Source organism: Pleuronectes platessa, chromosome 22 (assembly GCF_947347685.1).
Source record: "Pleuronectes platessa chromosome 22, fPlePla1.1, whole genome shotgun sequence".
Taxonomy (NCBI): Eukaryota; Metazoa; Chordata; class Actinopteri; order Pleuronectiformes; family Pleuronectidae; genus Pleuronectes; species Pleuronectes platessa.
The window spans coordinates 3,233,952-3,256,887 of NC_070647.1; the positions used below are offsets into that span (position 1 = coordinate 3,233,952).

Consider the following 22,936-nt stretch of genomic DNA (forward strand, 5'->3'; position numbering starts at 1 on the left):
GAGTATAAGTAATAATAAGTTAGAAGCTATTGCACTGTTAAAAAACATTAAAATTGCATATATAAACTGTTTACCTAGCAGCTTTGTGTCAGTGCAAGTAGTGAGGTGGAGAGTGAGCTCAAGTCAGCGTCTGTATTTGGCAGTGATCCGTACATGTAAGGCAATAGGGTAGAAACTATTTGTGTAGAACATTTCATGTTTATGTAGGGGTGGGTCTTTAACCAAGTTGGCTGCTCTGCTGAGGCAACAGGAGGTGAACAGAGTTATCTCGCAATGTCACAGGATTCCTCCGACCCATACTACTTCCTTGCGACCTTTAAGGTTAAACTTGATGTTCCCTTTTGCTAAAGCCTATAGTTAGGGCTGGATCAGGTGAGTCCTATACCATCCCTTAGTTATGCAGCTATAGCTCTACACTGCTGGGGGAACTCCCATCATCCACTGAACCCTCTCCGCCCTAACATTCAGTTTTTTAACTAAATCTCACTGTCTTTTTCCTCCCATAGTCTCTCTTTGCAGGTATCTCTGAGTCCAGAGCTGCAGTATAACAACTATTTTTATCAACAATACTTTTTTTAAAATTATTATATGAATTGCTGCTGCCATCATTAATAACATCTTAACCCTCTTGCTTTCATTATAACTCGTCAGAAGTGAAACCTGATGGTGCACGCGTTCCTGGTCTCTCCCTCTCGCCCCCATCTCTCTTTTCCACCGATTTTTCCTTCATCCAACCGGTCGAGACAGATGGCCGCCCACATCTAGTCTGGTTCTGTTATGGCTTTCTTCATGTTAAGGAGGGAGTTTTTTCTCTCCACAGTGCTGCTAATTCTGAGTTTTGATTTGTGTAGTCTTACTTAGTAACTTTAACAAGACCTTGATCTTTACAGGGGATATTCACCATCTATTCCTATATTGTAAAAACTACCAACAAACAGGGGTGAAAACAAATCTTTGGTGGAGGTAGTAACCTATGAGCATGGCTCAATATGAATACAGACATGACAAAGGTTCTTTTTCAATATATTAACAGACAAAGCGTAACTACTTTCCCAATTGAAGGTCGTACAAATAGTCCACTGCAAGAACCGCTTGCTCACGAATAACAAGCTCTTTCAGGCAAACAAACCACTAAATAGTTTATTGAGTAGATGTTTAATATTTGTGACAGTGAATACATAATTAAGTAGAATACACTGGGACATTCAATTTTATTATAAGAGAACATTAAGAAAATATTGGCGTAATGTTTGAGAAGATTTAGAAGTATTTGGGTTACAATAACAAGCCTCCCTGTCTCATTATCAAAGATGTCAAGTACAAAACATTACAAGTTCAGATTCCATCTTCAAGGCTTTTGATGACTAAAGGAGACAAAAGCCCAGGCAAGGAGTGAAAAAAGTATCTCACACATTCAGTACACACTCTCACACACACACGCGCACTGCAAGTCTGAAATAAAACAAGGCAATAAAAAGTGAGTCCATGTATCTTTGTGATGCCTACTGTGTTTGTGTCCCTCAAAGGTGACTGGCGGCTGGCTTTGTTGTAACCTTAAGGACAGTGAGGTCGAGGGGTCACAGGGTTGGACCAAAAATAACAACTGCAGATGCTTTACTGTCTTTTCACATGTCATGGAGATCCTTGGAAACGTCTCTGAAACTGTCGTCCCTTCTCATGAAGGAAAACAAAGAAAGAAACTACGACACAGGGATGATGTCAGAGGTAATTTCACTGCACCTGGGAACAAAATGGCTACAATGCAGATTCACACTTTTTTTTTTTTAAAGAAAAAAAGAGGAAAAAACACCGGAGCAGACGGGCCTCTCTTTCCCATCGGACAATGTGCTCTCTATTCTGTGCCGCTACTGGCCACTTCTTTGTCAGAGGCTAAAAAAGGGGCGATCCTGTTGGTCTCCATGGCCTGGTAAACCAAGAACAGGAAAGCAGCCACGACGGCCAGCAGGAACAGCTTAATCCACAGGGACATGCCAGAGCGCACTGCTTTGGTCTGACCGGCATGGGGAGCTGCAGACAGAAGCCTGGCAGAAGAGGGGGAGGTGGTGGAGGGGGGCAGGCTGGTGACTCTGTTGACACTGCGGCTCTCTGTGTAGGAGGATGAGCTTGTGGTCTTGGTGATTTTAGGAGAGTAGAGGCCATTTTCGTCATTCCACAGGTCACTTGGCTTCACTGGGCGACCGGCAGCTCCACGGATGGGTCGCCGACAGGTGGCGCTGCAAGAATCAATTTGAGAGGATTTAGATTTTAGAGTCATCGTATAAGACCTCATGCAATAACATTTTAACCCTAAAAGACTCCATCGTTTGTTCTTAACCTGGGTTTGTACGAACATCCATACGTGATGAATGCCATGTGCGTATGTCAGTGTTCACGGGGATAGTAAATGAGCATGTTCAGTGTCCAAAATATAACTTAAGGCTAATATTCCTGGCCCATATGTCAGAAAAGTCATTGATATGGATGGAATAAAATACATGCATTAATAGTTTGTTCTGGCATGTGTTCTGCTGAATTAGGCAATGGATGCATTGCATTATGATACAATATGCAGCAGGTTAAAATAATTTGACAAGCCATCTCTGGCATGTAGGACGTCCACCTGATTGTTTTTATATTGTTGTATGTACAGTGCACCAACCACACCAAGGCAATTTTCTGTATGTGCAAATATACATGGCAATAAAAAGGATTCTGATTCTGATTACATTAAATGCACTCTGCCATGGTATGAGTGCATTTATGATGCTAGCTGTATCCTGTCTTCTGTGGATAGACTAGAGGTGTCATGAGGCAGAGAGTTTAAGCACAACATCAGTCATCTGGAGAAAATAGTGAATTTCAGGTAAAATATCACAAAATAATTTACATTGCCACAATTGAATCGAGCTGGCCATCTCTGCATGTTTTGCGCCAAAACATGCATACTACATTGTTTTACAACACAAAGCAGATGTGCCCCACAAGTGCCATTGCAACATTTAGCAGGTACAATACTACATTTAATTTATTAATCAAGTCGAATTATAGTGATGAGGTATTATTTATTTTATACATTCGTAATTGCTTCAAACTAATGAAAACATGATTTGAAAAATATCTTTGTACAACAGATCCATTTATTGTGACTCCTACAACTGGTCTGGACCACTCGTAAATTCTGTTCATACCTGTAAGAAAACTGGACCTTGTAAGAAAGAAGCTCCAACTGTGTGTATTGCACTTGTTCACACAGACTTACCACCACCAAACAGAGTTTTAAACTTGATGGACTGGTAAGTAAATGGACAGTTTTGGTTCAGTTGTACTACACCATCAGCACTATACGTATACCTCTTTGTAACCTTGTTTAGATAAATGCTATACAAATACGGTTATTATATACTTTCTAGCCCCAGAGATAAGGACCAGGTCCTGCTGAGCATGACTGACCTCATGATATTATGTGATAAGCATTGATTGGGTAAAAATAGGTGTGTAGTATTGTATGGGATAGTTACAACCCGAGTTATGTTTATAGTTATTCAAACTGAGCAAAATTTTTGCACTCTTTACTATTATGTGGACTTCAGCTCATGTTTCTTCAATTAAATTATAATTTTTTTTTGGGTGTAATGGAAAAATAAATAACAACTAGCAGCTAAGGGGGAGCCCAGTAGCTCGGCCTATTAGACGGCTGGCGTCTGCTAGTGAACATGGTAGCTGTTAGTTCACAGTGAATACTTCCTGCCAGAGACGAGCTATTTGCTTCAGAGTAAAAGTAACAGTGTTGATTCAGTTAATTAAAACATTATGTAAATGTTATATTACAGCAGTTTACTTAACTTTACTAAATAAGTACTTTATTGATGTGGCTGATGACTGACGTAAAAAATAAATAAGAATCAGTTACTTACTTGATTCCGGTTGGACTGTTGAAGTCACTGGGGAACAGCTCCTTCAGAACAACCTTTTCCTCCACTTTGTGGTTTTGGTCGCTGGCTGTGATTTTCTCAACCTACACAAAAAAAAGTATGAGCGTTAATTAAAGTGCAAGAGGCACTGATTCATGACGGCATCTCTCTTCTGGTTGTAAACAACTTTTAATGGATTCATTTGAAAAAGGAAAATAACCCCGTTACTAAACTACAGTCACCTGCAGGTGCATGTCTGGACCAACAACCCCTTGTCTGATGATACACAATTCTCACCATGTGATCCCTTCACACAAAAGGGCCAGGCAAACCACCATGTTTAATACTGAACCACGTGAAACAGAGCAGGGTCTCTCTCATGCAACAATCTACCTGTCTCACTAACACATCGTCTGACAGTGTGGATTTGTAGTTGTGTGTCCTCACAGTGCTGCAAGTGGACGGGAAGCTGGGGATTTTCTGCTGCCTCCTTTTATGCAGCTGGATGTCTGGAGGGCCACACTCCTGATCACAAACAACGTGAGTGACTGTGTCAAGGACCAACCAAACCAACCAACTCTTCAGCTGTTACACAACTGTCCCCGCAGGAGTACCCCAACAGCTGCACTCACACAGACAAACAATTGGCCAATTCATCAAAGGAACTATACATTATGAACTATAGAATGGGGGAGGTTTTGCGCCTCGTGTTTCAACAGAGCAGTATTCAGAGGGATAGAAAAAAAGAGAAAAGCAGCCACAAATGTATGAGTAGAGCTGTACCCCTGCTGCAGACACACCGCTGATTTTAAATCCAGTCTGGTCCGACACAGTCCAGGGGGACTCCTGACTCTTAATGGGGGAGATGTAACACATTGGGCTAAAGTTCCCTTTGTTGACTGAGGTGAGGTGAACCAGAGGAGACGAAGGGTTGGCAGCTGGTCGTCGACTGCGTTCTTCAGGCCGACTCTTCGATTTCAACACAACAGATGAGATAATTAGATATACATGTTCGGAAATACTAAGAATTAAAGACAAAAGGTAGAATACAATACACATAAATAGTGTCATATAAATGTTACTGGATGTAACCTAGACACGTGATACCAATGTCCTAATGCTGGTTCAGTAATTGGCCCTGGGTCCTGATGGACTAACACAGCTCAAGAATAACCAGGATTCCGACTTAAATCTCATACCCTGTTGAAATTACCAACTATTTTCAATTGTTCGTCTCACATGATACTTAAATCTTAATTACTATATTATTATTATATTATCTTAATTGGTTCTGTAACAGCTCATACTTTGTCTGTAGCTGTGACCTGAAAATTACCATCTCTCCTGAAGGTGCTGACTCATAAGGAGTTATTAGGAGGCGGAAACACATTTCAAAACTTTTAGTGGAAAATGTTCAAGTACAGCCATTTGTTGACTGCTTATCCATATTTTAATTAGCTTTTGACTTTGCTTTTAACATGACAGCTCCTAAAATGTAAGCCATATTATCTATACTAACTGTAGTATAGATCATAAACCCCACCTGTATGTTAACTGTTAATACATGGATTAAACGAAGAAGTCAAAATACATGTAACATGCATTGTTCTCAAAGTATACTTCTATCATTTTAGGATAGTCCTTCACACAGATGCATGTCCAATTGTTCATTTCTCTGGTAAGTGTGGTTGAAAATATTTATTTGATATAAAAATTGGTGGAAAAATCATGACTGGCTAACAAGAGTATTGTTGGCAACCTATATACCACTATGATCAATAAGGAGCAGACTCTGGCTCCAAATGATGTCAAAAGCGCTTTAGATGGCAGCACCTCTATCCAGAATATTTTTACCCAACAGGGAGAAGTGGAAATATGTAATCTATATTTATATACAGTCTATGAGCCAAATCGAATTCTAAGGACTTCAGGAAATCCAAGCAGAAATGAGCAGGGGTGGCCTTGATGGAGGCGATGGTTCACTTGAGCTCTGCAGTCCTGAACTGGGTTTTGGGTAACCACAGCTTTAATGAACTTCAGTGTGATGGCCACATTATGGGACAGAGTGTAACAACACAAACATTTTCAATAAATGGCACCGTGACTAAGAAGAAAATGAAATGTGACCCATTCGTCATCATCAGCCCTGTTGATAATGCACAGATTTGACCTACACCTGCCCACCACTGGATGCAGTTTGAGACAAGAAGACAAGTGTCAGTGTATCCCTGAAGGGGGAAGCCCTCATCTTCTGAACAGATGAGTAGATACAGACCAGTGAGACCATGCAGATATCAGTGAGTACAAACAGCCTGCCACAGCCCAGAGCTACCTTTACACGCATGGACGAGGCCGAGGGAGGTTCAGCCTGGGCAGGACTCTCAGGGTTGTCGCGAACTTTCCTGTTATACTCTAAATAGACAGGTTCTCTCCGAACAGGCCTGAGATCCTCAGGCACTATCTGCTGGGACACAAAGGACCAGGAGTAAAAGCTGACAAGTCAGACAGAAGAGGTGCAAAGATGAATAACCAAAGATGAGCTTGACATATCCAAGTCCGACTGTTATCATCTTGTCGTTGAGAGGGATTGTTTGATTAAAAAAACCCACAAGAGTAATAATATTTTAGTTAGTTTGAAACCGATTCAAAGTTGGGCCAAAACTTGCCATTTGTCTCAGTAGGACGGTATGAAAGTTGATATCACATTTAGGAGATAGTTAGCAGATAGCAAGGGTCAGAACTGTTACATTGGCTTTATACAATATTCAGAAACAATGACTTTGTGCACATTTGTTTGTGTTTTACGATTTGTTTCAAATGATAAATGTATATATTGAAATCATTTTTGGTTGGAGGGTCAACGTCTTTCTTACAACATAGATTTATAGTTTACAACAATGCTGCCGGGTTCATACCTGATAAACACATCATCAGGAGTTTTTGAGGCCCGAAACTGAGACACTTGGAAATACTGGAAAATAAATTCCCTTACTTCTTACAATTGCTGTTGCTTGTTTAAAGTTATTTCTCCAACTAAGCAACCAACTGCAAATACGACAATCATACTGATGTGATATGAATTTTCAAGTGTGCTCCTAGGGAAAGAGAATATTTTTGTTATGGATTCAAAATCCTTGTCTGGAAAGATAGTTTTGTTTTAACTGGAAGATATATTAATCTGAACGTAGCCTTAGGGACAACTCTGCATGTCCATTAGTGGCCCAACCAGAGCCACAACATTAAAACACACACACACACACAGCTCCTCCTCCACAGCCCATGTCAGATTATTGTTGGCAGCCGACCAGTTGTCATGTGCTCTCGTTACTTGAGGCCTCAGCTCAACAGGTGAACATTCACCATGTGAACAGCAGGTGGAGCTGCTCACACTCACAAACTGACACTGTTGGATTACACCCATCACATGCTGAAAATCAAGTCTCAGACTTCTAGAGGCCATATGCATTATTTGATAATAATTTAAAAAAAATGTAAGACCACTAATGGTAAAACAAAGGAAAATAAGTAAAGGGCAAATTTCTCAGGCATCCCATATCCAGATTTTGGTGATCACAATAGCACCTGTATTGAAAGACAGACACCAAATATCACAGGAAAAACAAAAGGAACAGTTGGGGTTAAAGAACAGCCAGAAGAGCTGGAGGGAAAGTCCAAAGCATCCAGCATGTGCATGGCAGCAGCTAATCCACATCATGTGTCCTCGAGTCAGGGTGTGACTCCGCTCAAATAAAAAGAAAAAAAGGCTTCCTCTGTCGGTTTGAGAGGAAACTGGATAATCAAACCCAGCTTCTGTCTATCCCACCTGCCGTCGCTCTGCTCACAAAAATCTGGGGTTGGCGACAGTGGAAAAACTGGAAAAAGTTTTTGTTCAGTTTCTTTCCAAAATTAGTCTCTTGCTTGAAAATATAAAGCTAAAATTCCCAAATGTGGTTAATTTAGAGTTTGATCAAACAGAACTCATCAGCCAATATTTAAAACCTGACTGACCACGTTGCAAGCATATCTGAACTAGTCAAGTGTGTTTGCTATAAGAATGCTATTGAATATAAGAGTGAGAGAGCGAATGAGAGAGCTGCAAACCATAAACAGCTGTTTTTATGCACCTCCCCCGGCTTTCAAAGACTGTGGATATCAACTGATAGTAACTGCCATATCCTAGAGCAGTCAACTAAAAGATGAACAAGAAACTATTAAAAGGTGTGAAATTCCCGGCATCTCAGAATTGACAGATTACAGCAAGCCCGTCATTAAACCAGGAATGCTCCTCAGTAACTCATTCAGATCTGTATAAAGATATTTCAGCAGCTCAGGAACTGCACCTACAGCAGAAAAATGAAATCTTAAAAGCAGATTATTAGCAATAATCAAAACAAACTCATATCCCTAAAAATATCAGCAGAAAGCAGTGTTCTCAAGCAACTGTAGAGGGTGAGTGAACTGATGAGCGGACTTTTCACTGTGGCTAAAGCACGATAAAATATGAAGAATGAAGTTGACTCACTGCCATGTCGTTTCTTACCGTTTGGTGCTGGCTGCTACGGGTGCGGGTAGTGACGGGCAACTTCCCTCTGCTCCTCACCGGTCTCTCGACCACTGGTGGAGCTGGTTCAGGCTCTGCCACTGGTTCTGGTTGTGGCTCAGGTTCAGGTTCTGGTTCAGCGGTCCCCTCTGAAAAAACACATTTTCGTCATACACCATCATTAAACGGACCACACAGGTGAGATGTGCGTGTTTTAGAGATGGAGTGTAAATTATGTACTGCAGACACTCTACAGTTACTGTATTGTCAGCCCATTTTTATGAAATTATCATTTTATGGACCTCCATATTTGCATGATGCTAGACACGGCTTGACTTTTGATAAATTAGTTTGTGATGTAAACAGTTTTAAATCACTCTACAGGGTTTTTCCTGGCCGTAATTAGGCAGGAGTGGTACTGAGATAAGTAAAATCTTTCTTCATAGTTGCACGCTTTGATTCATTAATTCAACTCATCCTGACTTTGCTCGCTTTCTCTCTTGCGTTCTGACTCACAAGAGGCAGCTACATTATAATTCTCTATCAGGGTATATGCAGCAATCCTGAGATTAAATTCAATACTTTTCAAGACCTTTTTCAAGACCCTTCTAATATTTTTCAAGACCCCAGCACCACAAGGAGCCGTAACCGGTTACATCAACGACACTATTGAGTTTGAGATTGCAAATTAAATGAAGTTTGCCAGAACTTCTATGGAGCACTGTATCAATACAACCGAATCCAGATAGGCCGGGAGGGAATAAAGCTCAAAAGCATAAATTGAGTTACTAAGCCAAAAGGCACAATTTATTTATAACAATAACATGCTCACTCACTCACACACACACACACACACACATGCATGCATGCACACAACAGTGTTTCCCACAAGGTTTGTAGAGATCATGGTGGATGGACCCTGGACCCTCTTGGAAGAAGATATAGTACATTTTAAAGTAAAGATGCATCAATCTGGTCCACTTTGAGAGACAAATTAAGAGGCTAGATTGCAATTAATATGGCAGTCAGAATCTACTTGTGGTGTGAGAAACACTGCGCAGTAAATGGTCCAGTCAACTCTGCAACAGGCTTTAAACAATTAAACTATTTTGCAGCATAGATAACACATCAGATCAACATTGTCACAGATATAATGCTACAGCTTTCTCAAAAAGAGCCACCATGTGGCATGTCTTTAGTGCAACAAAGTGTTTAACTGACACACACCTCACCTGAAGGAAATTACCATCTGCTTCATTCTCCAAGTGTTACGATATAATAATAGAACTCAAAAATGTACGCGTGCAAAATTTGAACATGGACAAAACTAACTGAGCTGTGGGAGTGCTCACTCCTTACAAATATGATTCATGGCATGTGCCTCAATTCAGTTGCTTTGGTTTCCAACAACTTTAAGTTTGCACCAGCTCAGTGCGAGGTGTGTTACTGTTGTGTTGAGACACCACAACACAGTGACGCCCAGCGTCACTCTGACGTCTGGACAAGTTGAAGCGGCGACAACTGAGTCAACGTTAGCAAAGCTAGCAGCTAGTTACTAGCTTCAGCTGTCGTAGGTCGTGTAACAACGTGAGCCGAGGAAGGTGCTGCCCAATGCTCGATGGACAACCGCTGTCTGCGTGCCGCAGCAGATTTGTGGCTAGCGCCTTGCATCTGTGACCGGAGCGCATTGATCCCCATTGAAGGCACCGGTCATCTTCATTCTACAGACCGAACAGAACCCTAACCCTAAGCCTCCCGATCATTTCCAGCGACGGGCTTCAGCTGCTCGTGTTCCAACCACGACTCAGCTAATTCACATTTCCCCATTGCCTGTTCCTTTGCAGCCATATAAATAATTAATAGCGCACTATTTGCAGCTAGCCGTCCTCTACATGGAAGATTCAACGACAACGCTACTCGCACTGCGGTCTCGCGCTGAGACAGAGGTTGCCTGTGTAGTTCCTGTTATAAGCAGTGTGTAGGTTGGGACTCTTGTTTTGAAGGGGGGGGTTCTAACGGAAGGGGGTGTTGTCCTGATTCAATAACCATCTCTCGTGTCATTTTTCGGCTGAGGCCTCTAAAGAGTCTTGAATTTGAAAAAGATTCAAGACTTTTTAATACTTTTTAAGGGTCTTGATTTTCCCTAAATTTATATATCAACTTTTAATACTTTTCAAGACCCCGCGGATACCCTGTCTATGTAGGAAAAACCCTGCTCCATCCCTTCAATTTTGGAAAATAAGAAGCCCTTTCATGCATAAAACTTTCACTATCACAAAGTGCATTACCCTCATACCCAAAGCAGTATATCTTCAAAATGTAGACAATTGGTACTTTCAGTGTCTACAAGTTGGTCTTCATGGTGGACTGAAATCAAACAAAACCATTGAAAGCCAGGACAACCTCTCAGAGTGTACAGTAGATGCAGGTGTCATTGCCCGACAACATAAGCTAATCCCCTATACAGTCAGGATAATACAGATTTCCGACAACAGGAATGTTAAAGAGTGAGTGTTAACTGTAATCACTATGAATTGTGTTTTTTCTGGAAGTACCGTCCCTAGTTCTTACCATCCTCCTTGTCACTGTAGAGGTCGGCTTCAGAGTGGCCATTGTGGTTAACTTGTATCTCGGCGAGGACCAGCTCAGGCAGTGGTGGCTGTGCGGGGCCATCGTCCAGGAGCTTCTGCAGTTTCTTCTCGTACAGTTTACGGGTGGATGCTGGGGGAGAACAGTTCATATAAGTAAATTACACACTGCACTCTTGTGTTTAATGCAATGACGAATCTGTAAAGACTCTGATAAAGACTCAGGAACAGTAATGTTGGTGAGGCCAGCCTCCTCCGGACGAGGAAGTTCATTACGAATGTTTCTGATTAAGCTTAGATGGTCAGAGTTGTAATTCAGGCCAATTCATTGGCATTTCTCAAATTCTTACAGAAATGTTGAGGTTCACATCTATGTTTAAATCAACATTTTTATAAAGAACTTCCACTGCAACTGGACAATACAAGTCCACCTAACATTGGGATTCTGTATGTTATAGATTTTAATTGACAATTCGGCTACATTCTACATTAATTCCTATTAGATGATTCCCATTTTACTCATAATTGTTGTAAATGTAAAGATGAGGAGCAAAGCAATTCAAAATTCATTTCTGAGCGACAGTTCGGATTAAATTTATGACCACACCCACAATAATCAGCTAACTAATGGTTACTTTATATTATTAACATTTTGTTAAATCTGTGGGTTGGTCCAGGATGCTTAGAGCCGATTGTGTGTTTTTCTGTGGTTCCAGTAACCGTCTTTACTCCGCCTCCCAGCACTGCATTAAAGGCATTTTTTGAATTTCCAGTGGAGCTCATTTCCGACATGGTCTACAGAGTTTACCCAGTGTCTGTCTTTCAGGAGGTTTTCTGCACAGACACTTTCACAACAGCTACAAATCCTCCTCAATATGTGAGAGGTGGATCAGCCTGGTGCAGCAAGCAGACGCAGGAACTGACGCATTAACTCTGCTGCGTTGATCACGTGATGTTGTTAACAGCCCCGAAATTTGCTCTTATCACCATTCGCCCGCTGTAAATCCAGTGGGGATCCCGTGCTGTGTTCACACATCGACATCCCCTTGATTTCTAAAGACTGTATAAAAGGGGGTCAGGCAGTCTGTAGAAACTGTGGAGTGTCTCGCTGGAACATTTGTGGTCACACATGCACCTCCTCTGGAGAATATACAGGGTAACTGCGGACTCCAGTACATGTCTGAAAGCAGCCCGAGAAACGAGTCACTCGAAAAGTAGGTTACACTTTAAACTAACGGAGCAACACATTCTAGGGGATTCGCCTCAGGTCAAACGTGGCATGGTGTTAGCCTACATGTCAAAGCCACTTGTGAATACCATCACCTGTGTGGAGTGTGTGAGACCAGCACACCACATCCCTGTGTGTGTGTGTTTTTTCACAGGGGCAGAGGTCATCTCAGCATTCACCGTCATGTGCCCCTGCTGCCATTTCTGCTAACGTGCGCACTCACCCACAATTGGCCCCACAACCACTCCCTGCTCGATCAGCGAGTCTCTCAGGCCGTCGTCGGTCAGCACGGTCACATCAAGCTCATCTGGCTGCACCTTGTCAGTTTTCCTGGTGGCTTTCTGTGGGAGGACAACAGAGCAGCACGGTCAGATATATGATGAACAAAACTCAGAGTCAGGTTGGGAACTGCCATAGATTTCTTTTTGCCCTTGGGCGATGTAAAAAGCAAATAGTGACAGTAACAGTGTTAATTTTGGCAGCTATTTTTGATTTAGTCTTAGTCTTTTGACGAAAATGCATATTAGTTTTAGTCACATTTAGTCATTTTTATCCTTCTTAGTTTTAGTCTAGTTTTAGTCACATTTAATAGCCATATTAAACTCCTTTTCTTCCCTTCTCAGGCCCAGGGACCCTGTGTTGTGTCTAAAACTGCAAAATAGTCTAGCTTGCAGTACTTAGGTTGTCCATTAGATATCCCTACCAGCAAAGGTCTATAGCAGGGGTCGGCAACCTTTACTTTCAAAAGAGTAATTTTGCCCCCTCTTCCCCCAAATAAAATTTGTCTGGAGCCGCAAAACATATTTGATTACAAAGCTAATAAAGCTTTATATAAAGTTATACTATACTAAACTATAGTTTGTTGCATTTAAGAAATTATAGAACGACAATAAAGAAAACTCTTGACATTTTATTGCTATTTGTACCCGTTACAACAAAGGAAAACACAGAACACTTATGAAGAGAAGAAAATACACAGGCAAGTGTACTTTGAAATAAATTAAACACAGAACTTTGTAGGGCTATTTGAATAAGAAGTACCCTATTTTGAAATAAATAAAAACATATAGCTGCAGCCTAATTTAGTTTTAAATGTGAAAACAAAAAGTGAGAGCAGGTTAGACTGGAGGCGGACACAGAAACTGAAGCTCGGTACAAACCACCTGCAGCTTCTGCTCTGATCAAGAAGCTGCTGCGCTGATCTCTGATCAGCTGAGACCAGAGAAACTCTGTGTTTTCACTGTTTCCACTGTTAAGAAGCAGCTTCACATGGACGAGCTCGGATCTTGTGTCTCTGAGCGAGTGAGCGGGCGGGGGGGGAGCCTCGGGACCGGTGCGCTATCTGGGGCGCACACACACACACACACGCACACACACACACACACACACACACGCTCCTGATACTTCATGACGGCCTGATACGATGTTTAAATAAATTATTGTGACTTGGTCAACCACCAACATTTTCGTCTCATCTTGTCAACGAAAGTTAAAACAGATTTAGTCATAATTTTTATTTTCAAAGAATCGTTTTCGTTACGTCTTCGTCATGGAAAAAAGATCGTTAACGAATATTTTTCGTCATCGTTTTCGTCAACGAAATTAACACTGGACAGTAAAATATCAGCCGATAGACATCTGTGTTTCTGGGTGTGGGTTGTTTATTCAGTGACTGCTAAGACACCACTATATCTACATACGGTACCATGACTCAATTTGTGCACTTCCTTACTTACTAGCAGGGCTCAAAATGCAGGCTTGGAGTTTTTGGAGTGGAGGGAGGGGCCAAAAATAAGGAAAGAGTAAAGACTCAAACTCAATTGCTTTTCAGTTCACATCTTTCTTTGTCACAGCATATCCATCTTGTGTCTTAAGCACATTAATTTCATTCTCTCCCTCAAAGGACAACCGTGTTTGTCAAACTAACATAAGCTGCAAATTACACATGACACTGATCTCAAATGACCATAACCCGTTTTAAACATGCAAGATTGGTGCAGAGCGGCAGAAAACACCACAGCTGTTTCATGTTGTGCAGGTTCTACTGACGGATTTGTGGATGCACATTTGAAATGCACACAAACCCATGCGACTGGGAAAAGCAGTTTTGTAAACTGAATTGAGATAGAGAGAAGGCGGCGCTTTGGAAGCAGAGATTCCAGGGGTTTGATAGTAAACAACCGGCGGCCCCTCACACACCAGCCCACAGGAAATTACACTGTTTGAAGCCAGCTAACTTTAAATTAAGCCCTGTGTCTCCTTCCTCACAGCTGAACAAGGCTCTGTCTCAGAGTGACTCAATTTTACGTGCATGAACTGCTTTCCTGGATCGTGCTAAGAGTATAGAAGTTACACATGCTGCAATGTTTTCAATCACATCATTTTCAAATAACAACTGAGGAACTGCGCAGAAATAAAGTGTGTTCTGTGTACAGAGCCTCTAGCTGGTCACCTGATTTTAACCAGAGCAAAGGTGGACATGGACAGCAGGGCAGTAAGTGGACACACATGATTCTGTACATCACTGGGTTTAAGTTAGGGCAGGACATTAGCACTGATCTCCTGGTTTAATTCGGTCCCAGAGGATCAGGCAACACATATGTTGAGCCTCTCACAATTTGTCCTGGGAACTCAATGAATCGTTCAACAAGTACGGAACAAGTGCGGAACAAGTTCTTCCCGAATAACAATGTACAGTTGAATCAACTGTTGACACAGTATCTTTAGTTACAAAAAAATGTTTTCCCTGCTGAATTCAAAAAACTTCAAATGCATATTATTTATGCCTACACGTGAAAAAAAGTTACACAGGAATGATTATTATGTGCATTTAAAAATAATTATGCTTTAGCAACGCAGGGACAGTCAATGGCTCAATTCAGACGTTCGCTGTAGTCAGTGGGAACACAGACGGGACAGAGGCTGAAATGTGAGGAATGCGTGGTGCTGCCACGGTTCACGGTGTGTAACAAACGTGAGGGACACACATACAGAGAGGTTATCTCGCTCTGTCTGGCTCTCAGTGGGCCCTGAGCAGGGCTTGGATTGGATGTGAGCCAGAGTGTTTCATAATCATAGCAGCCTGGGCTGCACAGACCGGGAAAGGAGGAGGGGAAAAAGGAGGGAAAAACAGTCTGTACTCCCTCCACTGCAGACCACACCCTGGCCTTTAAAGGAATAACTGAGCTGTGAGCTCACCCACTCTGTCGAGTAAACTCACTACCAACACAGTCATACTTTCCTTTACAATTCCTAACTGCAGCGTGGTTGGTAGTAGTAGTAGTTTGAGGGAAAGACATGCCAGGACCTGTGGCTGCGTGATGCAACTAACTGTCTGGATGAGTAACACACTACAATGTGTGTGTGGTTAGTCATAATGTACTCTGCTTAGATTAACCACAAGTGTTTACAGTACAGGTGTCACACATTCGTCATTCTTTACAGCCATTTATTTTAAATCTCATCACCACCACATCGAAAAGAGAAAAACTTCAGGCATGAAAGACACAAAGTATTTGAACCTTGATCCATGAAAAGAAAGATGAAAAAGGCTAACTATTTCAAAAATGTCAGGAATGAATTTTTAAGCAGCATGCAAACCCCCATCTCTAACTCCACCGGCAACTCCTGCCAGCAGCCTATAATCACTCTAGCATGCGAGCATCGTGTTTCACAAGATAAACGTCAAAAACCGTACAATACTACAGTAGCACTGATAAAAGGACAGAATAATTACACACACGGTGCGTCTTTCTACCGCCCCTGACTTTTTGCTACACACAAACAGAGAGGCGATTGGAGCACAAAGTCCTCCTTCTGTGAAAAGCATTTCCTCAATGAAGAGGCCAAATCCAACAAGATAAACGCCACAGCTGCACTGAAGCTACTTACTGAGTTGTGTCTTTCACATGTTCACTTCACTAGGTAAACTCCATACAAAAACACACTCCTCTTTGTTTGTAATCCATACAACTTTAGTTTAAACTGAGGACAGTCTATCCAATTGACTTCAGGCAACAAATTTGTTTATCTTTTTTTCTATCTCTGCAAAGGAAGACTCAGGATACAGCCATATTTAGTACTTTGTAAAACACGTCACTTCTATTGTTACACCTGGCAGCCACAATACTTAAACTGATATTTTGAATACACTGCTTATATCATTTCAGTTTGAAAACTCCGGGTTTGTGTGCTCGACTGAACAGAAGCCACCGAATCTTCAGGAATGGATGGACACACACTTATGCCCCCTTTCCACTGGTCAAAAAACTTGCAACAGAAATTGTTTTTCTTCATGTCATCCAAAATACAACACTGGCAAGACAGCAAGGTAAGATAGCTTCTCAGTTTCCGGTGTGTTTGCGACTTTGAACACGACTCACTAGGGGGAAGAAGACAGAATGGCCAACTGCTCGAAGTGAGTGCATTTTTTTTAATAAAGGATTTATACCTTTATTGGTAATTTGAACAGACGGCAGATTAGACAACCTGATTTCTGTTTGCATGGATACGCACATTACCATTCATTTATCTCAAAGGAGCAGGTCGTCAAAAGTCGAAAACACACATGAACAGTGTGTTGTGAATATCTGCTGATCAATGGTCAACTTGTCAGTGAGGAAAGTGTTGAGGAGTGCTCTGATGTCTTATGCTGAAGTATTTATTGAAGCTTGGCCACAACTGTGCAAGATGTCACCTCATATTCTGAAGTCAGATTTCCTGTGGTCACACTTTTAACCCCTAGTGATGATTTAGACTGTTGGTTTGCCACTTCCTAAACCAGTAAATATATTTTCTATTTCTGACAGTATTTCTTACGCAGTCTCATATCTATGGTGTCAAGGGAGTGAAGACTTTGGCCTTGGCCGTGCTCTCGCACTTCCCCAAACATGAAAGATAAGCTTCATTACGTCTCATTGAGTGGAGACAGCGTCTACAAAGATACCATAATACAGTGCACATCTCATCAGAATGAGTAAAGCCTCTGGATGCAAGTACAGTTAGAGTAGAGAGAGCTTGTTTCTATGTGGTGTGACTTTGCGTTGCAGGTACATTTTGTGTTGCAGGTAGTTGGACACATCAATTGGTTCCATAATACTGTACAACAACACTTTAATAAAAACGTTTACTTCCTTTTAGGGATGGGCATAATTAATCGACGATCGATTAATTGATCATTAAGAATTTCGGCGATGAAATAATTTTTTCATCGAGAAATTCGCTAATTACACATTTGACCACGGGGGGCAGTGTTTGAAAAAAACGCCACAGTCCTACTCAGTTACCTGCGACTGGCTGCGAGTTACCGTGTAGTTCCATTTCCAAAGTAATCATGAAGAGGTCACGGCGAAGTGTTGCATGGGACCATTTTGAGTTAAAAAATGACTTGGTTCACTGCGAAGCTATCCCAGAGGCTGGGGGAGACGAGGAGCCTGCGTTGTCTGACACGGACGAGGGGAGCGCAAACACCGGAGCCGCGGCCAGGCTAGCCAAGTTAGCACGGAGCTACCTGTGTATCACGGCGACGTCAGTCCCCTCAGAGCGGGTTTTTCTGCGGCTGGACTGACGGTCACCAGGCTGCGTTCGCATCTGACCCCAGAGCAGTTTAACATGCTCATCTTTCTCAACACAAATCCGTAGGCTGGTGCTGAAGTTGTGAGTTACTGGTTATTTTTATGAAGCTTTCTCGACTCGGTACCTTGTTTGATAGTTTTGAGTTACATTTGGCAAAACCTGTCAGACCTAAGTATTATATATTTGCAGTTGTTGTTAACATTATGTTTTTTTTAATTATTATTATTTAATTTTGGAGAGAAAAAAAACGAGGGTTAGTTGTGTTTAGTAGCACCGGCTTCTAGCTGTCGGCTCCGCTGCTTAAGATTACGTCAGGGCATATTTTGTTCATCTTGTAATAAAGATCTCAATGAGGAAACGCGCTTTTTTGTCACTGCATTTTAATGTAGCTTATAAATAGTGAAATTTTGAACTTGAAAATATTAATGATTAATCGAAAATTCATCATCAACTCTCCCGACGAAGACAATTTAATCGAACGCCCATCCCTACTTCCTTTTGTCTACTCATGTCTGAAGCCTTCAAATGTCTGAAGAAGCTTTGTTTACTTACAGCATATCAAGAGTCATTTTGTTATTATAGAGTAGGAAAATACACAGGCTTACTCTCTGATTGCACTTGTCACAGCTTTATTTTTGCTTCGGATACGACATTTGACGGCTGGTTAGACCTTGGAGCTGACATGAAGGACAACATCAGGGACAATCACACAGCCACTCACTTTCCCTGAGCTCCACAACAGGTGTTCCGTTCCCATTATTTGACCTTTACCTCAGTTCTTCTATGCTTTTTTCTGCTCATGAACAGATCAAACTTTCTCACCCGGAGGCCAGTTGTTCCCCGCCCCTGGTTCAGTCTGCCATCTTAACCGTTCATGGGACCAGATGCATCGGGATCTGGTTAACTCCTGCAAAACCACTTCCCTGAGGAAACTTTGTGCACAGCATACAGATGGTCAGAGAGGTGGTGGGTTTTTACTTGTTGTGATAACACTTTGTGGCTTTGGAAACACGTTATATCTGCTTGGAATCCAGGCTGACTAAAGTAACTGTCCTCTAATAAGGATTTTAATGGTGGAGGTAGTTTCCTTTGAAAAGACATTTGATGTAGATCTAAATAAGTAGCCTCATTTTGGGCCTCAGTGGAGATATGTACCCCCATGGACCATTCTAGTTTACTTTAGGTTATAGCCAGTAAAACATATGTATAAATTAGCATCGCGCATTTCTAATATTTTAAGGCTGGTTGAGTGTGACAGTGAGGAAAGCTACTTTTTTTTTTTACAAAGAATGTTCAACACAGCAGACGCTAAGAGTTTTACTTCACAACAAGTCATATCAAAGTCATTTATGACATTTTCAACGACAACGGTCAAATATTTGCCAGTTCTAAATCAAATATGGTCGTTTTCTGTCAGTACAGTTCAAAGACAGACTGAAAGAGAAGAAGCGCCACTCCTTTAACAACCACAGCCAAACATTTGCAACTAAAAAAAGTCAATACAATGCATTATATCACAGTTGGCGATGGTTCTTTGAACTGAACTTTGATTTATATCATATCAATGAATAAAGCTTATCAACTTTAAAAAATGTTAACCTCTTAGCATTCCTCTTACGGCATCTCTGTCATATCATATACTTCACAGCTGAAAGATTCAACAGTGCGTTTATGAAACTACACACACACCTGCCTAATCAACTGGTGAGACTTGGCTGCCAAGTGATGTCAACAATAAACATCACACTCTCCCTTATTAAATTAACATCAGAGAACTCATGAAAGATTGTTAGTCTCTCACCATCCACACCTCAACACAGACCAATAGCTGCTCCTGCTTAAAGTAAACAGTGAGGCTACCTTTCACCTGACCAGTGGGAACTGAGCCAGAAATCAACAACTGAGCCAAGATTGTGACAAAAGGACACAGCACACAAATGGTGCACATAGCTTCTTCACATCAAGCAGCAGTAAATGAATGAGACAAACACACACATGTCAACCCCCACATGTCATTTCTCATTCACCACCTTTGTTTTGCTCACGCCCTTCACTCAGTCAACGTGCACAAACAAGAACAGACGTGTCCGGCTGCACACCTGTTTGAGTCGACATCTCATTCAACAATGAGGAACAGGTGAAGATGCATAGTTCACATTATCAAAACAGTGTGTGCGTTTAACCAGCATTAAATCCAGCCTATCGTGACAGCTTAATGACAAATAAATGATACCACACTGAAGAAAAGGTATCAATAGTAAATGCTCTGTATTTATATAGTTTCTCAAGTTTGATCTACTCATCCAAACGCTCTGCAGATCAAGCCACATTCACATACTGCCACCAGAGACATTAGGGAAAATTTGGGGTTTAGAATCTTGCATAGGGACACTCAAGCATGTCGACTGGAGGAGCTGGGGATTGATCCACCATCCTATAAAGGATGACCTCCTGAGCCACTGCTGCCCCAAATAAAAAATGTTATCCTAATTAAAGCAAATTACGCATTGAATTAACAGATAAATCAACTAAAATCACTGAAATAAAGAAAAGATTGAAATATTTGGAACAGTAACTATCATTTTAAACACTGACCAAAGGTTTCTGTGATGACCATTTCAAAATGTGTTTTATCAAGTTACACAAAGAAACTTAAATGATCTTAACTGCAAACTAAATGTTCTCCCTGCTGTATGACTTTATTTAAATCCTTTGGTCTAGTATGATATAATGAAACAGATTAGCTGGTTAAGATTATGTGGAACCAACTGTGGTTGCAGTTCAGAAAGTCAGCTGCGGTAAGAAGTCGCGCTTCAGGGGGAAATCCTTGCTCCTGTTTTTGAGGGCTGCGAAGAATGCAGGCAGTCATTGGCTGGAGTGGGATTACTGTCTTTAAAACAACCGAGGAATGCTGGGAAAGTGACACCCCGCGCCAAACACTGAAACTTCAAAACAATCTCAAAGCACTCCTCTGAAACAGAAAAGTCATTCATTCATTCAATATCAACAGTCTCCAATCAGATTATTAACATTATCTGAGCGTGGGCGGAATTTCAGTTCATGTAACAACAGGTAAAGCAGAGTTTCTATTGGTCCACTCAAAACAGACTGATTCAATTATCACACCAAAGAGTAAAGGAGTACCAGGGGAGGGACACCCCACCCGGTTTACCCTGCAGGCTCAAAGATAAACCTGTTCTGATTAGAGCATACATATGGCTGCTGTTGAACTGTTACCAACAACAATGACAGCGATGCCACAGCATGTTAGAGCTGTAGTAAAGTTTGAGGCTATTTTGGGGGGGAGGGGGGGGGCTCCAACTTGTGAAACTGGTTGGTGGCTCAAATCAGATTCTGCCACAGTTTCACTTATGAGTCTTTAATTCAGAGCAATGAATGTAGAAACTCAAGTGGCCATCAGGGGCCAGAACAAGCCCCAAGTTATTAGCAAGCTATGCTCTGGACAAAACGATCAGTGACCAGCTCTGTCCTAAGCTTGGGTACAGGAAGCAGCAGAAACTTTTTAGGGTGTGGACCTGAAGAAGAAAAAAAAACGTGGGTCGATGGGAGTGTGTGGTAACTGCAGGCGGCACCGTTCACACCAAGGGGGATAGTTGATGTATTGATTTGTGGAGTTTTAGTTGCAGGTTATTCAAACATTGTAGTTTGAAGCGTGTGCAAACTTCTGAAACAATCACCGATTATTATTTTGAAAGTTTAAGCTCCCGTTACCAACGAGTAATCGGTTAAAATGAAAGTAATCACTTGATAAATAGATGCAGCCGGAAGTAACTGCGTTTGTTTTCGTAGTAAAACACACAACGCTGGTGCTCTGCATAAAACTATTTCAACGTGTTTGAGTCCATAGACACAAACTTTAACCACGATGCCTCCTCGTGCTGTGCGAGTTTCTGCACAGAAAAACACGGACTTAACGCTAATGAGAAACTCACTCTGCCGGACGAGCGACTTCTGTTGTAGACCACAGGCGGCGGCAGCTCCTCGTCGCTGGAGAATGCGTCCCAAGTCGTGTCCACGACATGTTTCTCGTTCTGGGCGGTGAGGTTCTTCAGGTACAGTTGCACGTAAACGTCCTTGGTGGGGTTGCCGCTCGGCAGCTCCACGCTGTTGGCCATCAGCTCGCTCTTCAGCTTGTCCTTGGTGAGCACAGACGGGTCCTCCAGGTACACCGGCATGTCGGCGCGCAGATGGAGGGACGGAGGCCTGGCGGCGTGGGGACGTTAGCTAGCTAACACCGGGAGCGACAGTGGAGGTTGAGGCTCAACGACTAACTAGCGCCTCTTGCTGGACTCGTCTCGTAAAGAAACTAATCTCTGCACAGACTGTTTCAAAGAACAAACTAAATGAGGAACAACAACTAAAAGCAGTGTGGGCGTCTCTTCCTCCTACGGCGGAGCAGACCGGGGGCAGAAGTGAAAGCGAAGCTCGGTGGATCTGTTTGTGTTGAAGAAAGACGAATGTGGACATTCATGGGGATGACTTGGCCGGAAGTGGCTCCCTGTAGAAAGCGGCTCCTATTGGCCAGCCGTTGATAGAAAATGGTTACTCATTGGTGGAACAGATATGCTGGCTACTATTGAAAACGAACTGCATGTCACGTGTTTATGACATCACATTCAGCCAAACGTGGTGTGCACGATGTCCCCACCATATTTGTTTATATTATTATAGATTCTTTGTTTATTATATAAACTATATAGTATGTTTACATTTCCTATTTTATTATATATAGTTTATCTGTTTACAATTTAATATATTATAGATCGTTTACATTATATATAGTATATATTGTTTACATTTACTATGTTGTTTATATTATCGTTCATATTATCAAAAATCTGTAAATTTGTATATTATCAGTTTACATTTCCTATATGTTGGATTGTCTGTTTTATATTATCATCCATATTATACTTATCTGTATATTATCTATCTGATGTATTTTCTGTGTACATTTCCTACATCTTATACAGTATCTTTATATTATCCATTTTATATAATATCTGTTTACAGGTTTAAATTATCCATATTGTTTACTTCCATATTATCTCTGTATGACTTTTATATATATTAT

General features: G+C 41.5%; 1 protein-coding gene across 1 annotated transcript; it reads right to left on the bottom strand.

Moving 5' to 3' along the window:
* Positions 1-1,126: 1,126 nt before the first annotated feature.
* tmpoa (thymopoietin a) lies at positions 1,127-22,389 on the bottom strand. Its single transcript, XM_053414835.1, has 6 exons — positions 21,795-22,389; positions 12,491-12,608; positions 11,023-11,172; positions 8,452-8,600; positions 3,915-4,015; positions 1,127-2,234 (listed from the first exon to the last, which is right to left on the bottom strand). Exons 1-6 carry the CDS (start codon positions 22,035-22,037, stop codon positions 1,853-1,855), a joined length of 1,143 nt encoding a protein of 380 aa, XP_053270810.1. The 5' UTR covers positions 22,038-22,389; the 3' UTR covers positions 1,127-1,852.
* Positions 22,390-22,936: the final 547 nt, after the last annotated feature.